Below are 16406 nucleotides of genomic sequence, written 5' to 3'. Positions count from 1 at the left end.
AAGTGGGGCGTTAAGGCCTGTGGAGGGACCCCAAGGCTTGAGGGGGTCCCCCTGTGTTTTGGAGGGGGACCCCAAGGCTTGGAGGATCTCCCCCCCCAGGCTCTCATCCCCAGTAGTGATAATTCATAAATTTTCTGCCCATTGTTACTGCCCCGAGCTGATGCCCCTACAGAAAAATGAGTGCGGATGTCAGGGGAAGGGGGGCTGCCCGGGGGAGAGGCTTCCAGGGGTGGCGAGGCGGATGGAGAGGTGGGTGGAGAGGAGGATGGCGAGGAGGATGGCGAGGACGAGGAGGACAAAAGGCAGAGTGCAAGAGAATGCCCCAAGCTGGTGAGCTGGCTCCTCCCTGTTTTCTGGGCAACCTCTTGTGGCCCGCTTGTGTGCTGGGCAACGGCACTGCTTGCCTTCTGCTGCTTTAAAGAATCACTGACAATAAAATCTGCCAAGTTTTAGTGTCCACATAGCTCTAATCCCAATTTCCATCTCTTTCAGTAACATCTCGACTAGTTCAGTCAACATTGGACCAGTTTATTCCATATAAGGGCTGGAAGCTTTACTTTTCTGAAGGTATTTTTAGACCAAAATTATGTATAGCAAATATCCTATTCTGTTTTCTCTAGAGTGGGTTATAAGTAGAGGGGATAAGTGGAAGAGAAAACATTTGTGTCACATTCATGTGACACAGGTTTTAGTCTTGTAGCACGCTGTAATCTCTGGACTTCAAACACTGGAAAGAAATCTTAAATAGTGTAGAATAGGATCTTTTTTAAGTTGCTCAGTTAGGTATATTCTAGCGTGCGGTCTGTCAAAGGCTGGAATCTGTGTCTCTGTGGAGCTTTTCCTGCCCCTGTGTGGTTGACCTCGGTCATCCTAGAGACAGCTCTTTTATAACACACCTTGTAACAGGACGTTACTGTGGGACTGTAGAGATCAGTCATCTTCCTCAGTTCTGGAATACAGAAAGAGAACAGAACAAAAATTGCATTTTTATGTATTTTGTGAAATTGAAATAATTCTTTCTGTCAATCATTAACATAGCATGTTTCTGATTAGCTTATGCTGACAAGTCTCCTTTTGTCCTGAAGACTCAAGCCTTTGAAAAATTTTTCATGCAACGCATTGACCTTTATGATAAGGTAAAATATGTCTGTTTATATACATTGTTGATGCAGTGATGTTAGATAATTTTATTTTCTCTATCAAAGATAATCTACATCACAGATGTGAAACGTTTATGACATGATTTGGATGTATTGTGTTTATATTTTGAAGTGTATATGGTAATTTTAAATGTTTTGCAGGATGAAATAGAAAGAAAAGGAAGTATCCTAGTGGATTATAAGGACCTGATAGAAGATAAAGAGTTAACTAAATCAATACCAAACATATCTACTGAGTTACGGGATATGCCTCAGAAAACATTGCAGTGTATGGGTCTAGCAATTCACCAGGTAAATGTGAAGTTCTAATCTGTGAGCACACCCCTCATAATGAAAAGAATCTGTGGGATTTTAAGGCAATTACGATATAAAAACAAATTTCTATATTTTTTTCTGTCTTACGGAAATCTTTTGTTCAATCAAAACTCAATAACTTCCATCTCTACGCCATTTCTGTATGGTCTACAAAATCCTGATTTGAAAATTCGTTGGTTTTAGTGTATTTTGCTTAGTCATAGTCAAAGTAGTTGGCTAAAACTAAACGTAGTTCTAACAGTTATGTCAGTGACTTCTAATTCCTGTTTATATCAATGGGCTGTGAGTTACTTGTGCTAGTTATCTGACCTCACATGGAAGAGCCATGCCTGATGGGTGAGTGGTGAGCTGGTGGAAGAATTCCTGGCTCTGTTCAATGTCTCCTAAAGGAGTATTTCACTGCTTGTTGAAAGGCAAATTCTCAGGTGCTTTTGTTCTTGTCAAACAAAACTCTATGCATTGACCAGGAATGAAGACTATTGTAAACACTCACTTTATAATTCAATAAATACAATCTTAAATTCCTTTTAAAATGAATCTTAGAGCTGTTCAGAAGCAGGAAAATGCTGTTTAGTGGGGGTTGCTGGACAGCAGAGAGCTCTTCAGACTTCAGCGGGTCTGACAGTAACTAAACGGTAGCCAGTTGAACCCGTGTTGCACAGAATATGAAGTTTGTGCCTGCCTTCCTCTTGTGTCTAGGTGCTAACAAAGGACCTTGAAAGGCATGCTGCGGAGCTGCAGGTGCAGGAAGGATTGCCGCTTGAGGGAGAAGCTGTAATAAATGTGCCTCTCATTCATGCCAGGTAATAGGTGTTGAGTGTTTTTTTTTCTGGAAGAGCTTTTTGCCTCTTCTGTAGTGATCATCAATGTCCATGCATGGTGCTAAAGGCTTATTTAATAGAGAGACTTGCCCCTGTGAAGATATTTCCAGAAGAACAGTCTACATTTTTGCCTTCGCAATATCAGAAGCTGAGGTGCCCTGGTGAGGGCAAAGGCAAAAAGAAACCTGCTTATAAGCTTAAGAAACAGGTTATACCTAGAGAAGTAACTTACAAGTAGAGCAACTATTCTGTGAAACACCTGTTCGTTAAAAACAGCAGTATAGTTATATTTCTGCTGTTTACTAGACAAATTAGGAAAGGATTCAAAAGAATCTAGCCTTTTGGTAGTAAAAGGCTTGCCTTCAAAAAGGAGTTGATTTGGTGTGTACCTAAACTACAGTGGGCAATATTTATTATTCCCTGTATTTGGACAGTGGTAGAGGAAGATTTGTTCTTTCATTTTAGCTTACGTCTATTAAAGGGTTACTGATAGGAAGCTTCCAGAATGTTTCTAATTATTTAACCTTTAACTTGAAATGAAGGAACTGAAATTACACTAATTTTTGAAAAAGCATATACATCCAAGAATCTTAATTGCTGTTATCACTGTGAAAATGTGACTTCCGTTGCTTTCCTAATGAAACACTTTCCTCTTCAGAAAATAGTCTCAGACCTCGGGATTCTGAGGGAGACTGGGGGTATTAGCTCTATTTGAGTTTGATTTATTTTTTCTCTGCTGGTTCCAGCAGGTTTTAACACAGCAGGTCAAATTAATTGGGGAGTTTGACAGACTATGATATATTCTTAAGCTTTGTTGCTATAAAACTGCACCCTTTTAATTAGGTACTGAACTGTGTTTCGGAAAACCTGTAGATGAAAAAGGCATCTTTTGGAACACAGACATGAATCTTTGATTCTTTTTTCACAAGTCTAAACCCTGCTCTTAACTGGGAATAATTCAAAGGCAGTTATACATGATTATTATTAAGTATTTTCTGTGATTTTGGTAGTCTTGGTTGTTTCCAGGTGTCACTATACAAACAAAATGTACAGCTGGCAGGGATTCAAAGTGCTGGTAGGGATTCAAATGCTAACTTCTGTGTAGGGTGTACAACTACGACCCACTAACTCAGCTGAAAAACGTCCGGGCCAACTGCTATGGGAAGTACATCGCCTTGCGGGGTACCGTTGTGCGTGTCAGCAACATCAAGCCACTGTGCACGAAGCTCGCCTTCGTATGTGGCACGTGCGGAGATGTTCAGAGTGTTCCTCTGCCTGATGGAAAATACACGCTTCCGACAAAGGTAAGTTAAAATTGCCCAAGCTCATACTTTCTACCTCTTGCATTTCTGTGGGGATTTGAAAAATGGCAATGCCAGTGGGCGCTGAAGGATGAGAAGAGTGGTGAAAGGGGAATTAGTTCTAATATTTAAAGCTAGCCTAAAAATGTGACACATTTAAAAAACAAAACCGGAAAAACTTACCATCCAGCTATGAATTAGTGCATAACCTTGAAAAAAATGTATACTACTGAAACAAAAGCAGTTTGGAGAAACTCCCATAAATCAGGGGATCGTACAAATTACCTGTGTTTGCTCTAACAACTGAGCCAAGGATCAGCTGTCTGTGCTTGATAGCACAGATTTGTTAATTATGTGTTAGTCTGTAGCATTAATTTAATGATTTTTTTCCTTAAATTGTGATAATCAATATTGTTGTCTTGCTTTCTTTTTGAAAAATAAAAAGGCAGTTTAAAACTGCCATTAAAAAAACAACAACTAAGAATGAATTAGAATTAATTCTATTACAGTGCCTTGTACCTGAGTGCCGTGGCCGGTCATTCACCCCTGACAGAAGCTCTCCTTTAACCACAACAGTGGACTGGCAGTCTGTGAAGTAAGCATCTCTCCACCCCTGCACAAAAATGTAATAACCAAAGTAGGCAAAAAGCAACAGGATGGCTCATTCTGTGTTACACTTTGTCATTTTAATCTCCTTACTCTTTTGCAGTAAGTACTTCTCAAAGATTGTTACAAAGCAGTTGTTTTATCACAGAAATAGTGTACTTTGTATATGAACACTGAACAATGTAATAGTTTCTTGGGAATTCCTCCTAATGTGAGTTCTTTGAGAAATATTACATCTGTGCTCTTTGTAGACTTTCTACATTATTTTTAGTTGCTTCTAATATTTAATAATTCCTTTTAATGAACTGAAAGTCCGTTAGGAAAGCTGTGTTAAATTATTCATCAGCTGTGACACTTGACTTGAACGAACTGAATGTTTCTTTTTGTTTCCTTGCTTCTGCTGTACTGTGACCATGCTGCTCTTGTCCCATAATACACATTCAGGAGAATTTGCTCTGTGTTTTGCTCATCCTGTTAGCTTACTGCAGGTAAGCACTAAGCTTACCTGAGCAGAAACAGAACTCTTACTGCTTTCCTCTGGTTGTGTTCAGATTCTGTAAGCTCATGTGCTCAGTGTCAAGTCTTATAATGCCAAATGTCATCCAAGTGTATTTTTTAAAGAACTTTCCTTAGTAAGTGATTTAGAACTCATTAAAAACAATACTGACATTCTTGTGAGTAGCTGTAGAGGGTGCTGTTCATCACAGCTTAAGAGAAGCTTTATGCTAAGCTTCTAGGAAAATTTTCAGGACTCTGTGCAGAGTCAAAATCTGAACCTTTTAAAGAACTTGTTAGTTGCTGGCCTTTTGCAACTACACAGAGCATGCTGCTGTTCTTGCTGTGGTCTGAGGAACTTCGTGGCATTTTCTAGGGTTAAAATGCCAATTAAGCATTGGAGCTATCATGTCTGACCTCCTAACTTTGTAAATAAAGTCCATCTTATTTCACATACTGTACATATTTCTACATGAACACACCAGTGCTAGAAAATCTGAAGTCCACATCAATTAGTATTTCAGGAGTATGTTGTAACTGTCTTTTGGGGTTGTAGGTATGTTATATGCCCTTTTGCTCAAGTCTGAGTTGAAAAAGCCTGTTTCTCAAGTTCAGCACCGCTGTTTCAGTGTTGATCAGGACATTTCTGGTGCCTCCCTTCTCAGTGTATGCCATTCTCTCTATGCCAGAATCGGTAACACATGGTGTTACCACGTAACGTAACGCGTGAAATGAGTGCTTACCACGTGTGTTGCAGGGTGCAGGAGCTCATGTCAGATGATCAGCGAGAAGCAGGCCGAATCCCTCGCACAATCGAATGTGAACTGGTTCAAGACCTGGTGGACAGCTGCGTGCCAGGAGATGTGGTCACAATTACAGGGATAGTCAAGGTGTCGAGCACTGAGGAAGGTAAAACACACATCTTGGCATACTTTTTCCTGTGTTTTGTTTTTTTTTTCCCCCCCTGGTGATTTCCCAACAGGATGAACAGCCGTCCTCTTTCATTTGAGCTCTCAAAGTTGTAAAAGCGTTAAGTGTATTTAACAAGTTCCCAAAGTTTCATACCAAGGTGTCATTTTGAAAAGGCAATCTGCCTCACTGCTCAAGGGGAGCGCTGTCTCAAATGTCCACTGATAGAGGGAGTTTGCCTTTTGCAACCCACTGGTCTATATTTAACTATAGTCTTCAAGTTCCAGTCCTGACGTGGTGTTTTATGGTGGGTCAGCTGATAGTGAAGCCTTCTCTGAACTGCTCACATGGCAGGGGGGCATCCTTATTTCCTGAAGTCTCATCTAGGCTCATCATTTGTTTAATCTTTTTGCTTCAATGCCTCCTTCAAGTTACAGAAAAGCCATCATACAACTGTGAAGGCATATTACCTTTTTCAGTATAGTTCTCCCTAGAGAAATCTTAGAATTGTTGTTTTCCCCAAAAATGAAGAAGCATGTTGTGCGTAGCTGTAATAGAATGAACATACTGCAGGGAACTGCAGTTGGGATTTACTGTGAGCCTGCGTTCACTGCTCAGTTACCATTCTCTGGGAAAAAAAAAAAAAAAAAAAAAAAGCAGGTGTCCAGCTACTTAAATATGCAAAACAGAGGCTGTAGATATGTCTGCTAAATATTTCTGAATTGCCCTGTGCCGTTTGTAAATAACATCAGCATTAAAAATGCAAAACTTCTTCCTCATTGTCTATCAATCTTTCTAACAGCTTCTAAAAATAAGAATGACAAGTGTGTGTTCCTGTTGTACATTGAGGCGAATTCTGTCAGCAACACTAAAGGACAAAAAATAAAGAACTTTGATGATGAGACTTTTCAGAGATCATTCATGGAGTTTTCGCTTAAGGACCTCTATGCTGTTCAAGAAATCCAAGCTGAGGACAACCTCTTCAGGCTCATTGTGAAGTAAGTTGTGTGGCAGTGGTTACTGGGTGTGAGAGACCCTCAGTTCAGATGGAGAAGTGCTTCTCTAGCTGGGCTGTCCCTCAGGTCCTGCCAGTGGAATCAAAGAACACAAAACTGCAGAATCTTTAGAAGGAGGCTTGTAGGTAGTTATTTGATAAAAATCACAACAGTGCAGTGACCGCTGGGAAAACGGTCCTTTGCAGTTGTGCAAACTCAAAAGGCTTTTCATGTTGCTTCAAGTATATCTGGTTATCTAAAAATTTTGAGAAATATGGTACTGTTTTTACATTTAAACTGATTCTAAGAATTCAACAACTAAGCAAAAACGTTGGACTTAGAAAAGTGTTCTGGGACGAGAGAGAGAACAAGTGATTATTTAGTAGTAACGTGAGATCTCTGTTCTGTATGTCACAGTATGCTTTGTTTTTCAGCTCCCTTTGTCCTGCCATCTATGGCCATGAGGTAAGCAGTTTGCCAGCTCTGCTTTGCAACTTCAGGCTGCAATGTTTATGCCACAGTAAACTTCTACAGGATTTGTAAAGTTTCTCGGGGGTGGAGGGAAGGGGCAGGGGCTGTATTTATGGGTGACTTTTCAGTGGTGTTCTAGTGCGTGAACTAACAGGGAGGTGGCAGCCTTATACTTTTGCAACTTTCTTCTGGGATTTAAGCTCAGCCATCCAGAAGAGAGGGGTTACTACAAGCAGTTCTGGGGAGCTGTCTACTGATCACAACGACTGAATACTGACTATGTTGGTGTGTACTGCTACAGATTGTAAAGGCAGGCTTGGCCCTGGCATTGTTTGGAGGATGTCAGAAGTTTGTTGATGACAAGAACAGAATCCCAGTTCGAGGAGATCCGCATGTTCTGGTGGTTGGAGATCCAGGATTAGGAAAAAGTCAAATGTTGCAAGTATGAGTTGATTTCTTACTACTGTATGATTGTATTTTTCAGTAATTCCTTGCTACCTTCTTGTGAGCATTGTAGGGTAGCTGCACGAAGACCAAAAGGTTTCTTGGCAGGGCTGGAGATGTGTCTTCAAACAGCATGCCTCAGGTGTAGCGTATAGCACCCAAATGGCTTCCCTGCAGTCCATTCTTTCCAGAGAATCGTCCTGTTAAAACATTTTCAAAGCAGAGATACTTGGTCAAGCCTGTAGACTTTAAAGTACTTTGTGTTGTTGCTGTCCTGCTCTTGTTAGCTCCTTTCACCAACTTCTCTTCTTGATGAGGTGTCTCACTTTATTCATGTAGCTATCCCACTGTCATATAAAACAAGGGCATTTTTAGAACCACCATGCTATTCACCTCCCGTGAGGCTTATTTCCCTCCTCTTTTCCTATTTCTGCGTGGCTGGCCCAGATCTCTGCTCTTCAGGGAAGGGACCTGTTCCTATGCTTGCATCACAGTCCTGGTGGGCTTTTTTTTTTTTTTTTTTTTTTTTTTGCAAGACTGCAAAGCCAGTTAACAGCAGAATGTATCTTAAACTGAACGGTTTTAAAGTTCCACGTCTTTGCCTGTGGTTACTGTGAAGCAAAAGGGGGGCAGAGTTTTCCTAGACTTGCGGTATTCTCTACCTCATTAAAGAGACTCAGTTTTTTTTTTAAACATGAATGTGTCATGTGAAGATGTGCCCTGAAATAATTTAACTGAAGTGACAGATGTATGTGTAAGCATCCTGATAAATGATTTTTTTCACTGAATTGGGAATATCTGGTATATAATAAATGACTTTGTGGCTTCTTTCCCCCACATAATACTAAGTAATGCCATTAGCGATAAGACCCTGAGACAAACCTCCTTTCTATCATCACTGCCACAGAAAAAAAAATCACAAGGACAAGAACAGAGCTGTGTCGGAACTGGTTTGTGGTGGGTTTTGTTGGTTTTGTTCTTGTCTTCTGTTTGTTTTTTAATTCAGTTGTCAGTGCCTGTCACTTACCTGGTACTGAGCAAATATGCTTTGGGTGTTATCTTCTGAATAAAACAAGTAAACAAAGTTAATTTTCCCAGTAAATCTCTAATGATAACTGCTTTCTAAACAAACTTAACCGCAACATGCCTGTCTTTTGCTAGTCCTTTCAAAGCTTAAGCTGTTTTCTGGATACTAGGGGCATGGCAGAGACGAGGCCTCTCCTTCAACCTGTAGTTGTGGAACAAACGATGCTTCCCCCCCCCCGAAGCAGCTTCTGTTGGCCAGCCAGATAAGATGTTAGCCTAAATAAGCCCTGGAGCCTGAAAATACAGAAACTGTGTATCTGCAATTCTGTGATGGATTGGATGTTCACAAGCTTTTCCACACACTTTGGGTGCAGGTGTTGAGCCCCAAGTCCAAGTAGTTCTGATAACACAGTAGGTGTGGCTAAGTACAAATATTGCGACAAAAATTGTGCAGAAATGTGTCTTTTGGGTTGCAAGGAGTTACAGCTTTACAGTTGGGCTATGTTAAATGGAAAGAAACAGATTTGGTTTTGCTTTGTACTGTTTCTCTAGAGTAAGGCTTATGAGAAAAAGTGTTTTTTCTTTATTCCAGGCAGTGTGTAACGTTGCTCCTCGAGGTGTGTATGTTTGTGGTAATACTTCCACCAGCTCTGGCCTGACTGTCACACTGTCTAGAGATGGTGCTTCGGGAGATTTTGCCTTGGAAGCTGGTGCTTTAGTGCTCGGAGATCAAGGTAATGTTTGTAATGCCATAGGTTTCGTATGAACAAACGTGGTGATGGGAGGTGCTGCTGGGTCAGAGGTTGTTAACTACAGTGCTTGCTTAATTGGGGATTAAAGATGTAAATCTGAAGTATGGTAGTGGCTTTCCCAATCTGGGAAGTTGTGAGCTTCTCCAGTGACTTCTCCAGAAGTGGTTCCTGCTTTCTTAGGGCTTAGGATGTGTATAAAACTTCAGTTCTGCAATCTGCATACCAGTGTCATTTCACGTGGTGAAGAACTAGGATTTCCTTCATGAGAAATCTCTGACTTAAAGGCACCTACTGGAGTCTTACTGTTTTTGAAAAATAGCTTGCTTATGAAGTTGGCCATTTATTTCTGCTTTTACAAACTGCTTGTTTTGGCATCTTAATGAGTAGCCAAGACACTGCCTCTGCAAGCCAAGCCAGCTTTGTAATGATTCAGCTGCAGCAGCTTGGAACAGAAACAGACCTTGCTGAAATGGAGGCTTGGTCAAAGATCTTCTGCAGTACCTAGACTCTGAGTGGAGTTCTGATGTTGCACTGGATTGTGGCATCCACTTGTCCATTAGTTAACGTGTTTCCTAATAAGCCTTTGTCCTGTTTTGTTTCCAGGTATTTGTGGAATAGATGAATTTGATAAGATGGGAAGCCAACACCAGGCTCTGCTGGAAGCCATGGAACAGCAAAGTATCAGCCTTGCCAAAGCTGGCATTGTTTGCAGCTTGCCAGCCAGGACATCTATCATTGCTGCAGCAAACCCCGTTGGAGGGCATTATAACAAAGCCAAAACGGTGTCTGAGAACTTAAAGTGAGCACTTTTTGAAATGCTGCTTATATAATCCAAATTCGGGAGCAGGTGCTTCAGGCAGTCTTGCAGTTGGGTTTAATTGACTTCTAGTTTCCTGGAGCTTGAACACAAGCTTGTTGTAATAAATTTTCATGTTGTTTTAGGAGATAAGTTGCTGTTTTGCTTTATCCTGAATGAAAAGGACACAGTTCTCTAAATATTTTTGAAGCAGAGCAGAATTGCTGTTGTTTTTCTACATTAATACAAGGATTGTGTGGTTTTCTTGTCTTTACTTTAGAATGGGGAGTGCTTTGCTGTCAAGATTTGATTTGGTTTTCATTTTGCTGGACACCCCAAATGAAGATCACGATCACTTGCTGTCCGAGCACGTGATGGCTATCCGAGCTGGAAAGCAGGCAGCGTGCAGCAGCGCCGTTGTGAGTCGTGCCAGCCTGCAGGATCGCTCTGTTCTTGAAGTTGTTTCCGATCGGCCACTGCTTGAAAGGCTTAAGGTAGGACTTGTCCTGTGACCATTGCAGTGCCCGTTTCTGTGGTGCTCCTTACAGTGGGACCTGGCAACCTCAACCTGCTGTCTTCCGTCTCCTACTCCCATTCTTCTCATCACAACTGGCTCTGAATTCAAGAAGTATTAAGGCCCCAGCCACCAGTTTCTGCAAGTAGCTATTTATTTATTGTAGCTGCCATTATCCGCCATGCTGGAGTTGCCAAAATTGTGCCAATTCACATGGAAAGAGTTTAACAGCTGAGTTGCTTTTTTCCTTCTGTTTGTTCTTATTTGGGGTAGAGGGAAGGTATTCTGTGTGAAATCGAATTTGCTGTATTAGATTTCAGTAAGGAGCTACAGAACTAGATTGGGTGTAATAATTTTACATTACATGCTGTGAAATACTGAATCTCAGTAAAGCAGTGTAAGTGCTTGGACAAGTATTTGGACATCTGCAGACTGAGATAGATTGAGGAATTTGGGAAGAACTGATATTTTATTACTAAATTTCAGTGGTTAGTTTCAGGGCTGATATTGCTAAATGCCAGGTCTCCGAGAAATAAACCCCTCTGGGAGCTAAATCCTTGCACTCTGGGAAATGTGAAGGCTTATACTTCTATAGAGGTGTATACTGTAACAATTGGGAAATTGTACTTTCCCTTTCTGAGAGAATTCTTGACATATCTAGGTGACCTTTGACACTAACAAGTGGAAATTAATAGCTGCTGCTCCTTGTTCTGAAATGGCATTGTCTTAACACAGTGTAGGGACTTTAAAAGAACACAGCTCACATGTGGCACCATGTTCAGAGCTTCATGAAGATTTCATCAGATAAAGCCTAGATGATGAAATTTTTATGTTAAAACTTGTATGTTATAGGATTCTGACAGAAAATCCAAAAATCTAAGACTTCTGTTTGTAATTGGGTTAGATCTCACCAGGAGAAAACTTCGATGCCATTCCACATCAGCTGCTGAGGAAGTACGTCGGATACGCTCGGCAGTACGTTCACCCAAAGCTATCTCCAGAAGCTGCTCAGGTCCTCCAGGAATTCTACCTTGAGCTTCGGAAGCAGAACCAAGGAGCAGACAGCACACCAATCACCACGAGGCAGCTGGAGTCACTGATTCGACTTACTGAGGTAAATTCAAGCTGTGGTACTTAAGGGTTGAAAGCAAAAAGATTATTCCTGAACTGATACTGATATCCCGTATTTTCTCACAGCTTTTTTTTTTTTTTTTTTTTTTAAGATATAAGAGACTTACAAATGCTTAAGAGCTACTGTTGTTTAAAGCCTCTTAAGAGGTAAAGCACCCTTAAGGGGGTAGAAATAAAACCTATCATGCTCTCCTAAAAGGAGAGCAAGTAGGTGCAGGCAAAGACAAGCTGCTGCCCATCTTGAACTCAGAGTGTTCCTGCTTTCCATAACACTAACACAATGTTATTAAGGCATATTATGCTGCTTCCCAGGAATGCGCTATTAAAAAGCAAATGAACTCTAACCTGGTGATAATGTGTGTTTGAAGGACGTGACGTTGAAATGCTGTAAAAAGTAGAGGGCTTGTCATCTTAATCCTGTAGGCTCAGGCTTCAACTCTGTGCTTCCAAATCTTGTGCTTGTTGTATCATTGTGTGCATGGGGCAGGGCTGTAGCCTTTCCTCACATCAGGTTTAGTACCTTAAATATACCTTTCTGTGTTGTTTTTGTTTTAAGGCACGATCAAGGCTGGAATTAAGGGAGAAATGTACCAAGGAAGATGCTGAGGATGTAATAGAAATAATGAAATACAGGTAATACACGGTGCTTTAAAAATAAAGCATCTTGGTGTTATTCGAAGACTTATTTTTTTAATACTGACAGGCAAACACGGTGAAGAGAAGACTTTACCAAATTTAGGCCTCTGTTATTAACATTCAGAGTTGTTAACACTTGTTTAAAAATTGACAGCAGCCCAAAGTTGAATGCTATCACTTCAACTTCTGAGCTGTGTCACCAAAGCAGTCAGGAATATCAGTGCACAGTAACTTAGAGATGAGGTGCTGCCAGAAATTTTTGTCTCCTGTGCTCACTGCCTATTGTTGCTGTTGAACAAATTAAGTTTAAAAGTGATTTGGGCAGATGCTTAATCTACGTTCCCTAGATAGGAATTCATCCCCTAGGAATAAAAGCATCTCAAGCAGTTATGTTTCAGGAAGGAACTTCATGCATTTTTACTCTTACTTCCCATTCATATGTTTATTTTAGCATGCTGGGAACCTACTCGGATGAGTTTGGGAAACTGGACTTTGAACGTTCCCAGCACGGGTCTGGGATGAGCAATCGGTCCCAAGCAAAGAGATTTATTTCTGCCCTCAACAGCATTGCGGAAAGAACTTACAACAACCTCTTTGAATTGCAACAGCTTCGACAGATTGCGAAGGAGCTACAGATACGAGTAAGTATGGAAATCAAGCATCTCTTCAAAAAGAGCAGCCAAAATTATTTGTGTATTTATTTATTTAGGCCGTTGTGGTGTCTGTTCTATTTGTGAGCAGTGAGGTTTCTGCTTGGCCTTCACTGGCCCAGATGCGCCCTTTGGGTTTTTGGTTCTGCTTCAAGCATCCGAATGCTGTAACTTGGTAGGAACATCATGTAGGACATGTGGCCAGAGACGTATTTATCCTGTAACAGGTTTATATGCTGTACTTGTGAGGGAGGCTTCAGCTAAACAAAAATATTGATAGTTATTTCTACTTCTTGTTTCATGGTCAAAAGCTTTAAATGCCAATGTAGAAGTTTTGAAATTGGAGTGTTAAAGTGAGAAGTAGCGACCAGGAATTTCTTTGTATGGAACTTACTGTGGCCAGTAATGCTGTTCTTCTCTTACGTGGTCGACCTACCCTGGTCTGCTGGGGAAGATGACTTCAGTTCCAAACTTGTCCACATGTGGGCTGTACATAGGATATTTGGTGTGATCCCTGTCTGACAGAATGTTACTGCCCTCAGGATGCGTTATTGCCCACTCCTCTCAAAAGAACATTCATTTAGCAACTAGTTACTTGTAGCTAATTGAATTAATTCTAATTTTGCCTTCCTACAGGTTTTTTTTTGCCCATTCAATGTTCTAGATATGGAATAAATACTTGGAAATCAATGAGAACTGTAGAAATGGTACTTATATTTTCTGTTTGTTTCAGAACTTGGATAAATACATACGTTACTCTGCATAGTTCACTAATGTGTAAATACTGCAATTCTTTTAAATTGTTGATGTTGCTTTGTACCAGATAAAATGTAATACTTTCAGTCTGATATTTTTTTGTCTTTTTCCTCCAGGTATTTGATTTTGAAAGCTTTATTCAATCCCTAAATGATCAGGGTTATCTTTTGAAAAAAGGCTTGAGAGTTTATCAGCTTCAGACTATGTGAAGAGAGAGACTGGGTTTCTGAACTTTGAGACACAACCAAAGTATCTGGAATGGGCTGGTGGACACAGCAATAAAGCATCCTGAATTGCAGCCTACCACAGAAGCTGATGCAGCGTTGCTTACCTCAGGTGCAAGATTCTTGTTTGGGAACTGGTAATGCCAGCAGGCTTGCCTGAAGCTGTTGTGGGACAAACTGTGGTGTGATACTGCTGCCGGACTCACCCTGTAGGTGTAGCTCTGCTAGGCCAGATGATCACAGTAACAAATGTTGCTTCTAAACTTAGTGATGTTCTACCCACAGGTTTTAAAAAAGCAATCTTTCATGAGAGAACAATGTCAGTTGTGTTTTTAGCACTGTAGGTCGTCTGAGGAATTTAATATGTAGAAAAGTTTCCCAAAATTTGGGAACCATCATGTTGAGCCAGTGCAGCTTTATAACAGTAAAAGGTGATACCTTATTGAAACTGATTTGGTTTTCTGATTTGTAAGTCTGTATTTATTGGTCTTTGAGATTTTATTTGCAGTGCAAGTCTAACTTAAGGTCTCCTTACAGTATTTAATGTGTAAAAACAGGAATTGAATTTTTATTTTTTCATTAAACTTATACATTGATAAATTTGTTAAAATTTATTGAGTTATTTATTCAAGAGATATAGTAACAGTGAACAGGGGTGTGGGTATTAACAGCTATTTCACAATGCATTCATGTTACGTGTTGTATGTGTTTAACTCTGTTCCTGCCACAGCAGGATGTCTGTTCCACGAAGTGCTCTGTACAATTATGAAATCAGGATCATGGTCTACTCCAATAAAAGGGCAGATTCTTAATTTTTTTTTTTTAATGCTTACCCACAGCTGAAACAATGTGTTGCTGATGCTTCTGTTTTCTCCCCTCCTATTTCTAAGATGTTTAAATACATAAAGATGTATAAGAAAGTAGTCTTCACAATTTCACCTTTTCCAGTAAGTGACTTTTCTTAAATTTTGTACAAAACAACCTAGGGCAGGGGGGCATGAGAGACAAAACGCTGAATGGGGATTTCAGAGGCAGGGTTCTGCCTTACCTAGCCTTGCTCTCTGAAGTTCCGCTTGTCCTGTCTTTCAGCACTATTGAGAAGTTTGACTCCCTCTTCTTTGTTCCCTCAATCTGCTATTGATACGCGCTCAGATTCTCCCCCATAACCTTCTTTTCCAGGCTCAGCAGTCCCAGTCCTCTGTCCCCATATTATCCTTTCATCATCTTTCCAGGGACTCTCTCCTGTCCATCCCTCTCAAACAAGGGAGCCCACACCTCGGTGTAAGGAAGATTTTTACCTCTCCCTGCTCCAGTCCCCCTGCTTAACCCAGCCCTTGCTGCCTTGTTGGCTCAGGGTGAGCTTGGTATCCCCTTGGATCCTTCCCTGCTGAGGTGCTTCCAGGTGGTCAGCCCCAGCCTGTACTGCTGCCTGGGCTTGTTCCCTCCCAGGTGCAGGACTTTGTTTCTTTGCTCAGCTTCATCAGTATTCTGCCAGCCCAACTCCAGCCTGCTGGGGTCCCTCTGCATGGCAGCGTGGCCATTTCATGTCATCTCCACATCTGGAAGGTGTTCACAGGTCTAGTTCCCCATTATCTACCTTCACTCCCCTTTTCCACTGAGGGGTGCCTCCCCCTTGGTGTGCCAGAAGCAGGACGTTATCGAGGTCAGAGAGCAAGCAAACTGCATTTCTCAACTGTCTTTCACCCTGGGGGCAAAAAGAGGTTAGCAGCTTACTCTGACAGGTTGCTGTTTTAGGGTTTTCAGTTCTTTTACCAGTTGCTGAATATTACAGGTAATCAGGGTGGGTGAGCACAGGGGGTCCTGCCTCAATTGGGGCTGAGCCGAGCCCAGCAACGAGTTAAAACCCTTCTATGTAGGGAAGGGTGGCAGGGCCAAGCACCTCACAAGAGCTAACAAAGCAAACTCTCCTTCATTACCTTCGAGCCAAAGCAAACCCGGCTGAGAGCCCTCCGAGCCCGCACCGAGTACCTCTCCCCATAACCCCCCCAAAAAACCCCGGGGGGCTGCAGCGGGGCTCGCCCCTCATGGCCGCCCCCTCCCTCCCTCAGGTAGGGCGGCTCCCTGCTTGCCGTAAAGCGGCGGGGGCGGCCGCAAAACGCCGCCAAACCCCGGCCTTCCTCCCCTTTTCCCCTCCTCCTCCTCCTCCTCCTCCTCCTCGTCGTCCCGGTGCGCGGCCGCACGGCGCCGCCCGCCCGCCCGCCCCCTGTCCCCGGGCCCATGGCGGCGGCGGGAGGCCGCTGGGTCGGGCGGGCAGGGCCGCAGCGCGGGTAGCGGGCGCCTCGCACCATGCTGGCCGCCGCTTGGCTCGGCAGGGGGCTCTGGGGGCTCCTCCGCACCGCGGGGAGGAGGCGACCGGGAGACGGCGGCGGTGGCACCGGTGGTG

General features: G+C 42.1%; 1 protein-coding gene across 1 annotated transcript; it reads left to right on the top strand.

Annotated features, from left to right (window-relative positions):
* Positions 1-176: 176 nt before the first annotated feature.
* On the top strand, positions 177-14829 carry MCM8 (minichromosome maintenance 8 homologous recombination repair factor). The gene is made up of 18 exons (XM_032184871.1): positions 177-330; positions 493-567; positions 1054-1136; positions 1302-1451; positions 2175-2278; positions 3402-3600; positions 4107-4192; positions 5456-5607; positions 6410-6605; positions 7037-7067; positions 7375-7515; positions 9136-9277; positions 9899-10094; positions 10372-10585; positions 11510-11719; positions 12293-12369; positions 12824-13013; positions 13895-14829. Exons 1-18 carry the CDS (start codon positions 177-179, stop codon positions 13985-13987), a joined length of 2493 nt encoding a protein of 830 aa, XP_032040762.1. The 3' UTR covers positions 13988-14829.
* Positions 14830-16406: the final 1577 nt, after the last annotated feature.

This window comes from Aythya fuligula, chromosome 3 (genome assembly GCF_009819795.1).
Source record: "Aythya fuligula isolate bAytFul2 chromosome 3, bAytFul2.pri, whole genome shotgun sequence".
NCBI classification, from domain to species: domain Eukaryota; kingdom Metazoa; phylum Chordata; class Aves; order Anseriformes; family Anatidae; genus Aythya; species Aythya fuligula.
The sequence above is the reverse complement of the archived record's forward strand: the minus strand, read 5'-3'. Positions and strand labels throughout refer to the sequence as shown.

Coding starts and splice junctions, on each gene's coding strand:
- MCM8 (XM_032184871.1), top strand. CDS start 177: ATGAGTGCGGATGTCAGGGGAAGGGGGGCTGCCCGGGGGAGAGGCTTC. Junction 1,137..1,301: donor GCATTGACCTTTATGATAAG/GTAAAATATGTC, acceptor AATGTTTTGCAG/GATGAAATAGAAAGAAAAGG. Junction 3,601..4,106: donor AATACACGCTTCCGACAAAG/GTAAGTTAAAAT, acceptor ATTCTATTACAG/TGCCTTGTACCTGAGTGCCG.